The sequence below is a fragment of the Lagenorhynchus albirostris genome, chromosome X, assembly GCF_949774975.1.
Source record: "Lagenorhynchus albirostris chromosome X, mLagAlb1.1, whole genome shotgun sequence".
Taxonomy (NCBI): domain Eukaryota; kingdom Metazoa; phylum Chordata; class Mammalia; order Artiodactyla; family Delphinidae; genus Lagenorhynchus; species Lagenorhynchus albirostris.
Genome location: NC_083116.1, coordinates 11,653,938 through 11,671,634, shown reverse-complemented (window position 1 = coordinate 11,671,634; position 17,697 = coordinate 11,653,938). Strand labels below are relative to the sequence as shown.

The window sequence follows — 17,697 nt, the reverse complement described above, 5'->3', positions numbered from 1 at the left end:
AAACACATGAAAGAATGCTCAACATCATTAATCATTAGAGAAATGCAAATCAAAACTACAATGAGATATCATCTCACACCGGTCAGAATGGCCATGATCAAAAAAATCTACAAACAATAAATGCTGGAGAGAGTGTGGAGAAAAGGGAACCCTCTTGCACTGTTGGTGGGAATGTAAATTGATAGAGCCACTATGGAGAACAGTATGGACATTCCTTAAAAAACTAAAAACAGAACTACCATATGACCCAGCAATCCCACTACTGGGCATATAACCTGAGAAAACCATAATTCAAAAAGAGTCATGTACCACAATGCTCATTGCAGCTCTATTTACAATAGCCAAACATGGAAGCAACCTAAGTGTCCATCGACAGATGAATGGATAAAAAACATGTGGCACATACATACAATGGAATATTACTCAGCCATAAAAGAAATGAAATTGAGTTATTTGTAATGAGGTGGATGGACCTAGAGTCTGTCATGCAGAGTGAATAAGTCAGAAAGAGAAAAACAAATACCGTATGCTAACACATATATATGGAATCTAAAAAACAAAAAAAAAATGGTCATGAATAACCTAGGGGCAAGACAGGAATAAAGACGCAGACCTACTGGAGAATGGACTTGAGGACATGGGGAGGGGGAAGGGTAAGCTGGGACAAAGTGAGAGAGTGGCATGGACAGACATACACTACCAAATGTAAAATAGCTAGCTAGTGGGAAGCAGCCGCATAGCACAGGGAGATCAGCTCCGTGCTTTGTGACCACCTAGAGGGGTGGGATAGGGAGGGTGGGAGGGAGGGAGAATCAAGAGGGAAGAGATATGGGAACATATGTATATGTATAACTGATTCACTTTGTTATAAAACAGAAACTAACACACCATTGTAGAGCAATTATACCCCAATAAAGATGTTAAAAAAACAAAGAAAGAATTTTTGGAGGAGATGGCAATTTTATATGTAAATATTTAGGGAATTTAGTAAGTGTAAATATTTATTTTCAATGAATAAAATGAGGAATTTGACTTACTCTACTTAACTTTCTTTTTTTTTTTTTTTTTTTTTTTTTTGCGGTACGCGGGCCTCTCACTGCTGTGGCCTCTCCCATTGCGGAGCACAGGCTCCAGACGCGCAGGCTCAGCGGCCATGGCTCACGGGCCCAACCGCTCCGTGGCATGTGGGATCCTCCCAGACCGGGGTGCGAACCCATGTCCCCTGCATCGGCAGGCGTACTCTCAACCACTGCGCCACCTGGGAAGGCCTACTTAACTTGAAATAAAAAATCTAGGGAAAAGTAACCTAACATTTTAATCATATTTAAGCTCAATATAGAGATACTTTTATGAAAATAGCAGAATTTAACTTATGAGTTACCCTAGAAAATAGTATGCTTCGTTTCATAGGAACAGTTCACGCTATGACTGCTAGAGTTGCTATAAATGTGGCAGCGTGTTGAGTTAGATGACTTCTAAGACTCCCTCCAACTCTTGGATTGTAGTATTCGGGGCAGGGCAGGGAGACAGGGAGAGAGACAAAGAATGGAAAAAATACTTCTCTGCAACCATATTAGTTACTCTAATTTAAAAAACGTGATAAAAAAAAGTTACTCTTTTCCCCCTTTCCTTTAGTATTCTCTTTGGAAGGTAATCACTATGAGTAGCCCAGAATTAAGGGGTGCAGAGTTACGCTCCACCTCTCCGAAGCCAGAGTATTTACATAAATTATTTAGACTTCTGCACAGGCGATTTGTCTCATGCCCTCCCCTCATTTCTGTATTTACTTATTTATATCAGTGTGGGTGATGCATATTTGTTGTATACTTTGGGTTGTAATGCAGTACTACTTTATTCATTTTGTTGCTCAAATTGTTCCAGATTCGGTCATTGGGAACTCTTTTAGGTGGCTCCGATATCCCTTTGACACACCTCCATTATTGTGGTCCTCCCTCCCTTCCTTCCTTGCCTTCTTTCTTACCTTACCTTACTTTCTGGCACTGCAGGGTGCTCCAGACTCATTTTGCATATTTCTGGCTCCAGTCCTAGAAGCAGTCATTTTCCCAAAGATGCCTGGTTCCTTCCATTGAAGAATGATGTTAGAAACTAAGATCTGGATTCTAGATGTGTTTGTTGCTACTGGCATGTCATTGTTCCTTGGCCTTCTCATCAGCTGACAGAGCTAGGTAATACATGTGCATATACTAACCTTGTATATATACGAGTACTCAATTTCTTTTTATTGCAGAATAATACTCCCTTGTATGGATATACCACATTTTATTCATCCGTTAATCAGTTAATAGGCAATTAGGTTGCTACCACTCTTTGGCTATTATAATGCCACTATGAACATTAGTGTGCACATTTTTGTGTGCACCTATGTTTTTGTTATCCCTAGGAGTAGAATTTCTGGGTCATATGGTAACTTGATGTTTAACTTTTTGAAGAACTGTCAGCCTGTTTTCCAAAGTGACTTTACCGCTTTACATTCCCACCAGCACTACATAAAGATTCAATTTCTCTACATCCTCGGCAACACTCGTTATTGCCTATTTTTAAAGAATTATTACTGCCATCCTAGTTAACGTGAAGTGGTATCTCATCATGGTTTTGAGTTGCAGCTCTCTGATGACAAATGATGTTGAGCATCTTTTCATGTGCTGGTTGCCCATTTGTATATTCCCTTTGGAAAAAAATGCCTATTCAAGTCCTTTGCCCATTTTTAATTGGGTAATTTGGTTTTTTATTATTGAGTTTTAAGTCTGTATATAGTCTAGATACAAGCACCTTATCAGATACATGATTTGTACATATTTTTTTCTTATTCTGTGGGTTGTCTCTTACTTTGTTGATGGCGTCCTTTGAAGCAGAAACGTTTAATTTTGAGGAAGTCCAATGTATCTATTTTTTGTGTGTTTATGTTTTTGCTGTCATATGATTTGTTCATTTTTAATGGTGATGTTCTATTTTGCCTTCTTTGTATAGCAAGAACTGGCCTCAGCAATGAGAAACATCACTTGTGATGGTCGAAAATACAGAATCAGACCAGAGAGCACTAGCTCCTCCCTGAAGAGTCAACAGAGGTTCCTAAGAAAGGTGACAATCATCACTAACACATACTGCACAAAGCTGTGTGCCCGACACTGTGCTCAGCTCTCAAAGCATCTTTTTTTTTTTTTTTTGAATCCTCAAAACAATCCAGAGACATTGTTGTTCCCACTTGAGGCTCCGTGTAAGTGATATCCTCAACCGCCTACAGCTGGTAAGGGATGGAGCCAAGGTGAGAGATTGTCTTGATTTTCATGGGCTTCCACTCCTCCCGTTATTTTCAAGCCCCCAGAGCCCCCATTCCTTAAACATGCAGCAAACACTCCACGTTATTTTTGAGAGCCTAATGTGGAACAGGCATTGTGCTAGGTATTGGTGAACAAACCAGGCACAGTCTTTGCCCTCAAGGAACTTACAGACTGGGAGCTAGACCAGCGATAGGCAAGATCATGCAAATAAACGTAAAATGACCATTGGCATCAGTGCTGGAAAGAGGTGCCCAGTGCTGTGAGAGCTTAAAACAGGAGACCTGTCTTGTTCTGGAGGAGAGCATCATGGAAGCCTTCCCAGAAGTGATGTTTGAACTGAGATCTTCCAGAGGACATTGAACCATTTGAGGGAAGAGCTTGGGAAAGAACATTCCAGGAAAAGGGAACAGCCAGTTCAAAAGCCCTGAGGCAGGAAAGAAATTATGTACTTTTGCTAGTAGATTTTTGTTTTAATTATCAGGAAATCTGCACTTGATGTGGAGATTTGGGGGGACCCTGCAGATGCAAAACAAAATCTGCGCTGTGCATAATAATCTGTATCTGAGAAAATTACTGGACTTCAAGATTTATTTAGATATGAAACCATCAGGAACCATGGCTTATTTATTCAACAAACGTTTCTCAGTGGGACCCTGGGGGAGGGTGTTGAAGGAGGGAGGCACAGAAGTACACGGAGTTGATCAGGCAAAGCTTTGGAGGAGTTGGGACATTTTTTCTAAGAGCAATCAATAGGAAGCCACCAGAAGATTATGAAGAAGGGGGGTGACAGCGATAGGATTTCTGTTTGAAAAGTGGAGGGAACGCTCTAGGGAGAATGGATTGGTGAGGAGCAGAGTGGACGCAGGGAGAACAGGTAGGGGGCCACGGCAGCGGCCCAGCAAGCAATGACGGTGCTGTGGATGAAGATGGTGGTGATGGGGAGAAGGGACACAGCTTCTTGGGGTCCATTCAGCTGCATGGATGCTAGCTGGGTGCTCCCCTAGCCCCTCCTCTGCCTGGCCCAGGACCCACCCCCTGGGTTTGCTCTCCACCCTCCTCCCAAGAAGGGCAGTGAGAGTTGCTCAGGCCCCTGGGCTTATGTGCCTTCTGGTTCCTCAGTGGGCCCTGCTTCCCGCGGCCCAAGCCGTTCAGCTTGGCTCCCAAGGAGGTCTTTTTCTCCAGTGAGTGGGTCTGAAGAATGACGGTGCCGTCACTAATCTGCTCCTGTCCCCGCGTACTGAGGAGGGCGCTTGGCAGGAGGTTGCTCTGGTGTGTGCACTGCAGCCCCGAACCTGGAGGAGAGCTAGGGAATTGCTGCTGCTGGGGCCCCCTGCCCTCTCCTCGCCCCAAAACAAACGAAGGGAAAGCTTGAACTTTCTTCTTTCACAAGGAGACACATTTCTGTATTTGTGACTGGGAGAGAATATGTCTTAAAGCTGCCTTTTCTGGTGACAACAGGAATACAATCCTATCGGAGAAAATTGGAAAGTACGAATAAATAGAAGGAAGGCTAACCCGTATTCATACCACTACCCTGCATTTTTGTATATTTTCCCAGTCATATATACTTATTTTTAAATAGGTCATACATACGGAATATACTTGTGCATCTTGCTCTTTTCACTTTGTGTTTTAAGCATTTCCCTGTGTCGTTAAAACCTCTCCACACACAATTTTTAATATCTGCAAAGTAGTCTTTGTTTTTGAAAACATATTTTACTTTTCCTATCTGTTGAAGAGTTGGCTTGTGTGTAACTTTTACCATTGCAAGGAGGTCTGTGCTGAACGTCTTTGTTTATAAATCTTTACCTGCATTTTGGATGCCCTCTCCCCCTATAGATTTCTAGAGGGAGATTAATGAGGGGAGTTGTATAGACAAGCCAGGAAAGAAAATCTCTGTGTAGGATAATTCCCATCAAAAGGTAACTCTGCTCCTATCAGGGGGTGTAAAGGATGGGCTGTGCTTTTCCCTCTGTAAGGACCCCGTGCTCCCCACGTCACTTCTCCATTCGCCAAGCAGTGGCCACTAGGTGTCTGTGTGTCAGGAATTACCTCTTTTCTCTAGAGACCCCGCTGGATTAAGGGCTTGAGCGGCAGCTGGGGCTGGGATTTCATCGGTTTCTCTCCATCTTGTGGCAGAGCGGAGAGCCCTCCAGGCCTGGGAGTCTGGCTCCGCTATGCAGCCAGAGAACCAGCTAAGCAACCTTGAGCGCTGTCATTTCCCCTGTAGGGGCCAGTTTCCTCATATGTAAAACAAGCCGAAAAAGGCAGGAGTTGGGGATTGACCGGATTTTGTTATTGTTGCCATTTAAGCAGCAGAACCCTTATTTCAAATTAAATTTTACCAGAACCCTCATCTATAAAACAGATTAAGGGCCAACTGTCCCAGTAGAAGCAGGGGAGGAGTGGGAGGGGGGAGGGGATGCTCTAGTCGGAAAACTCTGGCCTAGAGGATGGAAGTTTCACTCCAGTTCAGTTCAGTTCAGTTCTCTTCCCTGTTGCTGAAGTTAAAAAACAATTATCTTTCATCTATATTTCAATCCTCCAAATGTGCTGATTGATGAAATCCTTTCTCTTAAAGGCAATTTGGAAATCAGACAAAGTAGAGCACAAAGCCGTGGATGTTTAGAGAGGGAGTGAGCAGTGTGTGAGACCGGCTGAAAGGGTGACCCTGGCACTTCTAAGAAGGCAGAGCACAATGGACTCTTGGAAAGAAGCAGTGTCAGTTTATTCCCGCGTTGGCACCGCCCCCTCAGTGGGGCGGAATTGCTTGTTTTCACCATCCCTTCCCTGGAGTCTTTCAGACCAAACTTGTGTCCACAATTGCTAGCAATCTGAACCCAGAGTCACCTACGGACAGGTATTTTATGAAGGCCCAAACACTGTGAAAGATATGAATAGGGGCGTGGATATGACAAGACTTTCCTCCCGCCCCTGGGACGTGGAGCACGGGGGAGGGGGGACCTGGCAGCCTGTGACTTTGCTTCGATCACTGCAGCAAGGCTGCGGCACCGACCGGCTCGAAGGGGCCCGAGGTCCGTGGCCCTGGGACGGGGAGAGGAGGGAGTGGTACCGAGGCCTCGGCACGCTGGACGCAGCAGGCCCGGGGGGAGCGCCGGCTGTAGGGCGACGTGCCCGGGCCTGTAAATCTCCGCCGGGAGCCCTCCCACCCCGTGCGGTACAGTCGGGGATGGGGTGCGGCGGGTGGAGGGATGCAGTGCCAGCGTCTGCAGGGGAGGGGTATTGCTGCCTCGGAGAGGCGTGGTGAGCTTGGCCTCCGGGATCCAAAGGGATGTGTAAAAACCGCCTACGACCCCCGAAGCCGCAGAAGGCGCCCGCCCCTCGCCCCGAGGCCCACCCCGGCTCGCAGGTGAATGGCTGGCCCGCACAAAGGAAGCCGGTTGGAAATGTGGAATTCGGACCAATTTACGGGAGATTCTGTCGCCCAGAGTCCAGCAGACCTCAAGCAAAGAAACCTGTGGTCAGGAGTGGATGAGGATAAAAAACAGTACACCAGGCCGAGCTTATTGGAAAGCCCGAGTTTATTCTGGGATAGCGAGGTAACAGGATTAGAGGGATTAAGGAAATCACCTCAAACAGCTGAGGAGGGGGTAAAAAAACACTGGTTCTATTTGTTTTCTTCCTAGGCCCCAGATACACTGGGGCCGTGTGGCCAGGCGCGAAACGAAAGGCCTTTCGGGGGGCACAGTGGAATGCCCAAGGGTCAGGGACGGAGGGAGAGTAGGGGGAGGGAGGGAGGGAGTCGAAAGCGGGCTCGAGGCTTGGGATGAGAGGGAGTCTCTTCTAGAAAACAAATCAGTGGACTGGGTTGACAAGTCAAAAAGAAAAAGCCATCGAAGGAGTTTGAGAGACCTTTTAAAATCTAAGGTGGACTTTTAAAAACCACACCTTCCAGCGTTGAATGCTGGCTCCGGCCGCTTCACCCACCACGGTTGAAATATATATTCGTTTCCTGCCAGGGATTCCTGTAATTATTTGTGTTTAATAGGCTAACTGATATTTCCGAAGGGTTTTCGTTTTGTAAATCGTTCAGCTTGGCTCGAGTGTCTTCCCGCCCCAGTGCACAAAGGTAAATGTGCCCCTTTGGAGGCCGGTTTCCGCGGCCGCGGCGGCCCCTCCCCGCCCCGCGTGGCCGCCGCCGCGATCAACAAGTGCGTGGCCGCGGGGTGCCTGCCTCAGCCGGCGTGTGCTCGCTCCTAGGAGACGCTCCCAGGAAGACAAATCGCTTTCTCCTCGGAGTTTCAGTTGAAAATATCGGGAGCCTCTCTCTGTGTTTGGGTTCACCGGTAGTTAAAAAGGAACCATTTCAGGTCACACAAGCCTCTCCCCAGCCTCCCACCCCTGGCCCCGGCATGGGACCCCGGCATGGGTCGTAATACCGAGTGATGGTCTCCTCCCTAAGCCGCATCTAAAGTTTCAGGCCCGCAAAATTACCAGGACTCCATTATGTTGGTTATAAAATTTATTGATCTCTCATTTAGGAATTCGGAGTAAAACCTTGAAAAACCTGAAACAAAATAGACCCTTATCCCCACCACCCAAACGAAATCCAAATACGTTAGCGCGACGAAATATCAAACAGATCACGGCAGAAATCACCAACTCAGTAGCCTAAATGCGGACTGGACAGAAGCTGTCCCGCGGCCAGGGGCGGCGAGGCGGGAGACACACGCACACCTGGCTATAAATTAACATCTGCTTTGGCTGCCGCGCCGCTCCGAGCGGTCAGCGCCCCGCCCCCCACCCCCCGCAAAGCCCACGAGGAAAACAGATGCAACGCTACTGGGGGAGGAGGCGTTGCAGTTCTCAGGCTAGCCTCACCAGAGAGTATGTTTCTCCCATCCACTCACTCGGCTAACAGCAAACTAACGAAACAACATTTTCAAATGCAACAGAAAAACCCAGGAACCCAGGAGGAGAAGGGGGTGCTGCTTTTTCTTTGCAAACAACACAGCGATTCCCAGCCTACAAAAGGGGAGGGAGGGGCAACGGAGAGAGGCAGGCGAGCTCGAGAAAGTCCCATTTCCGCCACTCCGGACTCCTTTTTGCTTTTGTACAAAACCCGACAGCTATAGCAAAACTTTCTGTCCTCCCCATCATCGGTACAAGGCAACAGTCCCAGGCAAGCAAAGCTAAACAACAAGGCGTCCCAACTCGGGGGTGCGGGGCGGGGTGGGGCGGAGGAGCGGCGAGCGCAGGCCGGTGCTCAGATGTGGGTCAGCGGCACCGTTCCGTTGACGGCAGTCCCGGCGCCCTGGTAGTGCTGGTGCACGCTGTGCAGGCGGCCGCCCGGCAGCGGCGAGGCGGCGTCAGCCGCGTCCCCGCCGGGCGGCAGGTACATGCTGATCATGTCGCGCAGGTCGCCGAGGCACGCGCGCTGCGAGTGCGACGCGATGGCGGGCGGCGGCGAGCTGGGCTCGGTCTTCACCACCGTGCCCATGGGGCCCAGGCTCATGGCGGCGGCGGCCGCGGCGGCGGCGGCGGTGGCTGGCTGCTGCCCGTAGGCGGCGGCGGCGGCGGCGGCGGCGGAGGGCGCCATGCCCCCGTAGCCCGAGGCGGCAGCCGCGGCGGCGGCGGCGTTCATGTAGCTCTGGGCGCCGGGCGGCATCATGGGGCTGTACTGCAGGCCGGCCATGTCGTAGCGGTGCATCTGCGGCAGCGCGGGCGGCGGCGGCGGGCTGCTCATGGTCGCGGGCTGCGCGTAGCCCAGCTGCTCCTGCACCAGCGAGTACGCGCCGTTGGCCCAGCCGTTCACGTGTGTGTACGTGTCCAGGCGCTGGCCCACGCCCACCGGGCTGCTAGCGGCGGCGGCGGCGGCAGCGGCGGCGGCGGCGGCCGCGGCTCCGGGGGGCAGCAGGCCGCCGGGCAGGGAGTACTTGTCCTTCTTGAGCAGCGTCTTGGTCTTGCGGCGCGGCCGGTACTTGTAGTCCGGGTATTCTTTCATGTGCACGGCGCGCAGCCGCTTGGCCTCGTCGATGAACGGCCGCTTCTCGGCATCGGTCAGCAGTTTCCAGTCGGCGCCCAAGCGCTTGCTGATCTCAGAGTTGTGCATCTTGGGGTTCTCCAGAGCCATCTTGCGCCGCTGCCCGCGGGACCACACCATGAAGGCGTTCATGGGCCGCTTCACCCGGTCCTGGTCACTGCCCCCGCCGCCGGCGCCGCCGCCGCCGCCGCTCGCGCCACCGCCGCTGCCGCCGCCTGCGTTCGCGCCGCCGCCTGCGTTCGCGGTACTCTTGCCTGCACCGCCCGGGGCTGCGGGGCCGCCCGCGCCTGCAGCTGGGGTGGGTGGCCCCGCGGGGTTCTTGAGTTCAGTCTCCAGCAGGCTGTACATGGCCTGGGCGGGAAGAAGGTGCGCCAGGGTGGCGGGAGGAGAAGGCGCTCCCGGGGCTGGAGCGGCCACGGTGAAAAGGCCTGGGGACTCCGTCGGAGGGGCGCTTGGGGGCCGGTGGGCCAGTGGGTCGGGCAGGAAGGGCAGTCTTGCCGAAGTGCTCAGCGCCAAATCAGCGGGAACCTGCAGGCTACTCGCACCTGATGCGTTGTCTCGGGCTGGTCACATTCGGAGTCTGGCCGGGCGCTCTCCGGGCCTCTTATATACCTGCTCGGATCCCCCGGGGTTGGGGCTCGGTCCGCCCCTCGCTCCCGGGAGGCCCGGTGATTGACAGGCTCGCAGTGGTGCGCCCTGGCCAATCATCACGGAGCCGCCGTTCGGCCCCGCTGGAAAAAAAAGTTCGGGGAGTCCTTTCGTTCACCCCCACGCCCCTCTTGGGCCCGGTGACGTGATGAGAGTTATTCAGGAGGCGGGAGTCCCGGGGAGCCGCTCAGAGACCACCAATTAGGGTCTCAAAAAGTTTGAAAGAACGAAACTCGAGGAGGTGACGGAGGGGGGAGGGGGAGCGCGAGCAGGTTTGGGGGGGCAGGGGGCGCCCACGGGGTTCAGAAAACAACTTTGCAGCCCTGTCAGTGACGAGAGGCGTCCGGTCCCGGGTCCACCCTGCAAAGCTTCCCGCTGTCTGCGCGGAGGTCCTCTGACCGCTTCTGCTGCCAGCGTTAGGGACACTAGGCATAGCCAGCTACCCAGGCGGGCTTGGGGACTCAGGGCGCAGCGGAGGTACCCCGGGCTGCGGCTCCGAGAAGCCCTCCCAGGAATCGGCCCCTGTCCAGATGGACCCTCCGCTGGGAAGCCTCGGGCCAGCGCGCCCAGTACAGAGCGGGGGTCAGGGACCCGGGCTCGGGAGACAGGCTTCGGGACCGCGGAGCGCACGGGGGCGGCGAGGCTCCCGGTGGTTTGCGGGAGGGCGAGCAGTCAGACGCCCGCTGCCCCGGCCGGGCGGAGGCGCTCCCCTGCGGTGGTGCGACGAGGCGTGTGGGGTGGGCGGAGGGGGTGAACCGGCTTCGGCTCTCTTCTCCGGGCCCCCGCTTAGCGGCCCCTTTTTGTCTCTGCTCTCTGGCCATTTCGGTTTTTCCAGTCCGATGCCCCTGAGGGGGAGGGTCGGGCCCCTTGGAAAATCCGTTTTCATGGCAACACAGAGCCTCTCCAAGTGAAAGAAAAGTTTCTTGGAGGGGGGGGACGGTGGCCGGAGAGGAGCCGAGGCCGTCCTCCGGGCGAACCGCAGGGCCCCCTCCACTGGCCGCGCACCTGCCAGGACCACTGAGCGCTGCTCTCGCTGCGCAGCCGCGCGGCCTCCCCGGGGAAAAGGCTCTGCTTAACGGATTCCGTCCTTCTCCTTTTTTGTTTTACAGCCTTCCTGACCAGAGCCTCGAGACGCGAGACTCAGAGCGCGACATCACCCGCCTGTCGGGTTGTCTGCCAGACTAGCGGCGCGGGAACGCGGGCTGCGGGGAGAGGGAACCCCCGACTGCCGCCGCCGCCAGCCCAGGCGAGTGGCACAGCGTTTGAAACTCCCGGAGCCTCCGGGGGCGACGGGTGGGAAGGAGAAGCCAGGGGGTAGAGGTGGCAGAGACTGAAAGAAGGTGTTCGCACGGTGTGGCCCACCAAACCCCTAGCCTCGTGGAAAGGTGGGGAACCAAAAGAAAGGCGTAAATCCTAAGTGTGAAAAAAAAACCAAACCTAGGTTTTTAGCCCCTTAGTGCTAATGCAAGACCCGGCGATCCTGGGAAGCCTGCACGCCAGGAATGTCCCCCTTTCTTGCACAAATTTTAAAGTAAGCCGTTGTGGCTTGGGGGACGCGGAGAAGGCCAGCCCGCCCTGGGGCCGGCGGACCGCGGGCACCAGAATCCAGGCTCCCAGCAGCAACGCCTCCTGGAAGTTTGGGGTCTCGAAACACTCCCCTAAAGTTTGGATTCCGCCTGGTCTACGTTCTCTTGCTCATCTGGACGGGGGTGGGGGGAAGCAAACGTATACGGTCAAGGGCTGTGATCATTTGAAATGGGTGTACGGATTTAGGGTTTTAAAGTAAACTATCTGGGATGGTTATGTGTATGAGTCGTGTGTGTGTGTGTGTGTGTGTCTGCACGCGGGCACGGGTATGTATACTTCAGCTTACACGGACTGGAAGGCAAGTCTCAGAAAACGGAATGATTCGCCAATCCCCACCTGCACCTGTTTTCTTGCCAACTGGCTGACACAGTCAAAATTTCCTAGGCAAACCCACCTTCTCCCAAAGAAGTCAATGTGCAGTAGCCCTGCCCTCCTGCCGCCTTCTCCAGATGCCCTCTCGGGTTCTCTGGGCCTCTGAGGCTGTTGCTAAGTGAAGCGCGTTTTAGGAAACTACCCAACCGACGCGCGGCCTGGCGTCCAGTAGCCTGACAGATGTCAGGATTCTTTCCAAGTTTTAGGACCCAAGTAAGCCGTTGTGGTGACAGCGCCCGGGCTGCGTATTTCCCTAGGCAAGGGATGCAGTGCGGGGCCTGCGCTCCTCCCGGCAGCAGATTATCCGGGGAACTAGTCACTGCTCCCAGCTGTTTGTCACTTGATCACACCTACCCCGCGGTTTAGGTAAGCTCATTTTCACATCACCTCCTTCTGCCAGATTTACGGCAGTCTTGCAAGGATCAGACACCCTCTTCCACACTCCTGGCTTCCCTTGGAGGCCGTGATTAAACCGCTCTCTGTGCCCGTTAGCTCGGGTGGTCTGCACAGCCCCAAGTAAGAGTCACACCGAATTATCTTCGAAACATTTCCGAGGAAACGTTCTCAGCCCGAAGTACCATTTCAATAATCAAGCGAGGTTACCATTATGGGCGTGGGGAACTGGGGGCAAGGCAGGAAGGAAACCCGTTCTCTTAGCACACTAGCAGTACCGGCACAGTCACCAGCCGAGAGGCGCGACCTTCGCTGGGGGTCGGGAGAAGTGTCGCGGCAGGTACTACGGCCCGAGGGTCTTCCGGGGACTGCGGGGAGGCAAGACTGCCAGCGGAGCCCGAACCGGTGTTTCCGACACGCACCCTGCACCCAGTGAGGAAAGCAGAGGGACACAGTGGGGTTCAGGACCAGTCCTTTCCACCCTCTGCGGGAGAAGAGAGCGTGTTGAGCAGCTCTCTCGCCCTTGGGGCCTCCGAGAGCCCATGGGCGGCATACAGAGCCCCGGACGGCGGGCTGGGAACCCGGCCAAGCACCCCCTCCCCCTTCTCCCCGCCCTCCCAAGAGATCTCCGGCTCCCTCGTACTGGGGCTGGGCCTGGGGCTTCCAGGACCCAGGGCGCGGCAACAGCGCCGTTTGTTGGCTTCGGTTGGAAACTTCACCCAGAGGCGCCCCTTCCCTCCCTGCGGGGCTTCGAGGTCGCCCCAACCCTCCAAGGAGAGGCAGCAGGCTTCGCTGCGGGGCAGAAGTGGGGCTCGCTTTAGAGGGCCGATTATGGCTAAACTCGGGGGACCCAGGCTCTAGCGTGGGTGGCCCGGCCGCCGCCGGGCACCTAGGGCGCTTCCACTCTGCCTTCCTCCGGTCTCGAGCCTTGGCAGAAAGCCGGTGTCCCAAGAGCCTCATAGCTGCAAAGTAAACTTTTAACAGTTGTGCCTTGGAGCTACTGGTAGAGAGCCGAGCAGAGGGGGGGGGGGGCTGTCCCAGTACTCGCTCTGGGGTGCCCGCGTGGATCCCTGCTCAGCAACTGCTCAAGGGGGTCCTTTTTCTGAGTCTGCGGCTCGATTAGGACCCCCGCCTCTTAGAAGATGCGCCCTTTGCGTGCGGGGTGGGATGGGATAGGTGTGTATCAGTGTCCGCTCCGGGGGCCGAGGCCTGACAATAGAGTCGAGTGTTCGCTTTTTTTCAAGTGCAGCCGAGCCCAGCGAGGGGTCTGGCTTTGAGGAAGTGCGAAGAACTTATCCTGGCGACCCTCAGAAACGCTTTGCTTTTCAGCAGGAAAAAAAAAGTTTGCTTATCTAGAGACAGCTTTTCCTATTTCTTCCTTGAGAACAACCCTTGACTATTTACTCTGGCTCCTGGCCAAGAGGGTGTATTTAGGCCACACATTGAGGGCCTTGATCAAGAAATCAGAGGCTTGGGTCTATTGTAAAATCATCTCCTGAAAAAGGTCGGAAAGGTCACCAGCAGTCCAGCGGGGGTGGAAGAAGCAGCACAGAACCTCGAGCTCTAGCTCTCGGTTTGATCCTCCTCCCCCAGTCCACCCCAGCCCCTCGCAGCTCCCAATGAAACACTCGTTCTTGCAGGTCTGGGAAGGAGCTGAAGCTCCCTAGGTTGGCGGTGCAGTGTGCAAAAAAGAACATGGTTAATATTCTCCAAGGAAATGTTACAAGGAGCTTCGGAAGTGCGTGGTGCCAGGACCCTCGAGGTATCAAAAAGTCTCCGGCGGGCGGTTCAATATGTTCTGTTGCACTTTGCTGTAGCCCTTTTCAGGAGGGAGGGTGTGCTTTTACAAGAGTTTCGAATTCGATTCCCTTGGTTAGCTGAGCTGTACTTGGTAGATACTGGGAATCCCCTTGGCTCACATCAGGCGAGTCCTTTCACCCGCAGGGTATGACGATACGAATGCCAGCTCTCTTTGCCCTAGGTGCGGAGCGACTACGAGGAATTTGACAATCTTTGCCTTCAGTGCCCTCTCGCTGACCTCACAACCCGAACACTGCCAAACAACCCGAATACCGCCACCTCCCCGAAGGAAGGAAGGCTCTGCCCGGGAACTGGGTCCCACTTGCAGAGCGTCTTCCGGGTCACTGCCGTCGACCTCTTCGCCTCTCCCCGCCCCCCCCCCAAGCCCACAGCTCTCCGCACTCGCTCAGCCCTCCAAGCTGCTGCACCCGCCCCCCTGCGGAGCAGCCTCCCGGCACCCGGCACCCAAAGGCCAGGCTTGCCCTCCCGCTGGGACTGTCGCCTTTCCCACTTCCTTCAGTGGCTGCAAAGGCATGGCCCTCTACGGCGGCGAGGTGGCCTGCCAGAGGCCAGGCCAGGGAAAACAATCTAAAAATCGTTATCAGTGCATAACGCTGCTTGAGTTATTCCAAGTCCCCGCAGTTCCACACGCTTATTCAGACCGGGGGGCCCGGGTCCATTGGGCCGGCAGTGCTTCCCGGGGAAGGGTGCCTGTAATGTCGCTGGACCTTCAGGCACCTCCAGTGTGACCGGGCAAGCCCATCGGCCCCAGCCGTAGGGGGCGCAGTATGGCGGGCTGGGGGCTGGGGAGAGCGCCCTGGAGAAAATTTTAAATCTCAAGGCAGCATTCAGCTGTTTCTCCCTCCACCCCCCCCCCGGCTTTTCTCTTTTTCTTTTTCTCTTTTTCATTTTCTTTCAAGAGAGTGGAGAGCCGTGGAATTCGAAGGGCGGAATTTCTGTGTTCCCTTCGCCTGTCTTGTCTGCCGTCATTTTTTTCATGTCACTAAACCTGGGTCGCACACTTACTATGGGCTACGTTGTGCGCCCGGCGCGAGAGGAGACCCGCTCTTTTGCGTCCCGCAGCCGAGAGCGGCGGCGGCCCGGGAGAGCCCAGGGAAGGCTGCGGACCGCGGCGCGCCCTGGCCGCCGGGGGCCACGCTCGTTCCCCTGCGCGCGCGCTTTCCCGCCGCCGCGCCGAGCCGCGCGGCCCGAGCTGCCTAGCCGCAGAAGCGCCCGCGTGCCGGGAGGCCCGGCGCCGCCGTCCGAGTGGCGGACGAGCGAGGCTCCGGGGCCGCTGCTCGCGACGGAGAGCCGGGCGGAGGACGCGCGGCCCGGGAACGGCGAGCGTTCCGCCGCCTGCCAGGTATGGAGGCCGCCGAGTCTCGGGCCGCCCCGTTTGCGCGCGGGCCGGCGGCCACAGAGTGCGACAGGGCGAGGTTTGCTGGGAGGCCCGGCCGCGCTGGCGTTTGGGCGCCTAGGTTGCAGTCACCCCGATTCCATTTCTCCGGAAAGCGTCGCCGGGTTACGACCCGGAGGCTCGGCTAATGTTATGTTTGTGTAATTAGCACCGTCTCCCCTTGTTTGTGAACATCTTTCCTCCCCCAGCCCAGCCCAGCCCAGCCCAGCTCGCATTTGAAAAAGCAACGGGCAGAACGTCCCAATAACCCTTACTAATGGGAAGAAAACTGCCCCTTTTGTGGAATGGTTTCTTTACAAAGCCAACAACCAACCTTATTTTCTAGTTCCAGTGGCTATCCCTTTATGAGTTATATTATTAAAGAAATCCGACACTAATTGTGCCGATTTAACTTGTTAATTAGTGGCAAATAAACTATTCATTAGTGGTAAAATAAAATAAAACCCATGTGCCTAGATATCATTCCACATTCACATATTGTAGTGTCTGCATAGCATAGGCATACTAAATTAAGTTCCTAAAAGGTTTCTCCTCAGGATAAATAATTAAAATATATTCTACTTTAATTGACATTATAGAGGACATAAATGAGCTTTTCCTTTTAGAAAGAAATAGCCATTTCTAAATAAAGCTTGCAGTCTGGAGAATGGAGGCTTCAGCCAAATGAATAGTCATTACTACCTTTTCAACGACGTGGGCCTTTTGATCAGAAAAGAAATTAGCTCTAAAAAACAGACAATGGAAGCCTGCCCTGCAATAGGAAGAAAATTAGACGGCCAAGGCTCTTCACAACACCTATTTCTATAAACCATAGAGCTCCTTGCTTTTCAATTACAGCTGTTCATTTCATATAAGGAAAGGGGAAAAACAGGCCTCTAATGTAAACTCGATTTCACCATAAAGCCTTGCTCCTGGCACGCAGCCAGGCTGCCTACTTACTATTGTTTTTAGTCCTCTCATCAATTAGCTAATACTATATATTTTAAATGACTCTGAGGGTATTCACAGACTCCCTCCCCCCTTCCCCACCCAGACAAAACCCAAGCTGGACTCCCATGAAAGGGCTACCATTCGGTGCACAGACACTTAAATGCATAAAGTTTAATGTTTTTATTGTTCCCCAAAGAAAAACCATATTGAAAACCCTGCTTTTTTTTTTTTCCTATATTTCTTAGTCCATTATTGAAAGACCCAGACAAGGTGATGACAGGGGAGGGACATAAATGAGCAGCTTTCAGTATTGTTTCTAATTGTTCATAGAGCTAAATCCATCTCCAGATAATTTTTCTGTGCCCTTTAGACCATAATTTGGTTTACACATCTTTGTGTTTTTAAAATACGCATTTTGAAATTTGCTAACCCCATCAGTTTCGTGTCATTAGATAGAATTTCATTTAAAAAAATTACTAAGTCTTTACCATTTGGGTGAAATTATCTAGCCTGCAAGAAGAAAAAAAATCCCGTTTTTTAGGGTGTGCTACAAAATAAAACCTTCGACATACATAAACCAATAATATGAGAAAAATATTCGGTAATAATACCCTAGAGTTTTAATAAGCCTTTAGATGCATGTTCTAGAAACATCAAAATAGAGTCATGGGTTGGGAAGGCTTTGCTTCCCTTGAAAGTAGAATACCTATTTATCGATCTGATCTTTATGAATCACTACGTAAATTCTCTGGAGAAGAACTAAATAATAGTGCAATCCTATAGGGTTGGTCTGGGAACTTACTGATTCGTTTTGTGTTAATAAAAGGACTTAAAATCATTTTAAAAATTCAGTTGAAGAGGATTGATTTGTTCACTATAAAATAAAGAAATATTTTTACATAACTATAAAATCATTTGAATAAAATAACACAACCATGGACTTGTCCATGAGGGGTGTCATTCCCTTTATCCTTTAAACAACCTAGAGATAGTCTGCCAACTTAGAAGGAAGGAATGGACAAGAGTAAAGCCACTAGGATGGTTATTCAAAGTATTTCCAAAGAGCAACTACCAAAAAATGGTTACCAAAATGGTTCTTATGCGCCTGTTTTCGGCATGCATTCCTCATTGATGATGCTCCCACTTGATGGTTTCCTACCATATTTTTGGTATCGAGTAAATTCATATGTTTGCTTTTGGCTTTTGAGCATTTACTTCTTTGCTGCTTTGTTCAAATGGATGTCAGA

The 17,697-nt window shown here is 52.6% G+C and overlaps 1 protein-coding gene across 1 annotated transcript; it reads right to left on the bottom strand.

Moving 5' to 3' along the window:
- Positions 1-8,526: 8,526 nt before the first annotated feature.
- SOX3 (SRY-box transcription factor 3) lies at positions 8,527-9,876 on the bottom strand. Its single transcript, XM_060137836.1, is given in 1 exon segment — positions 8,527-9,876. A coding segment is annotated over 1 exon segment (1,350 nt).
- Positions 9,877-17,697: the final 7,821 nt, after the last annotated feature.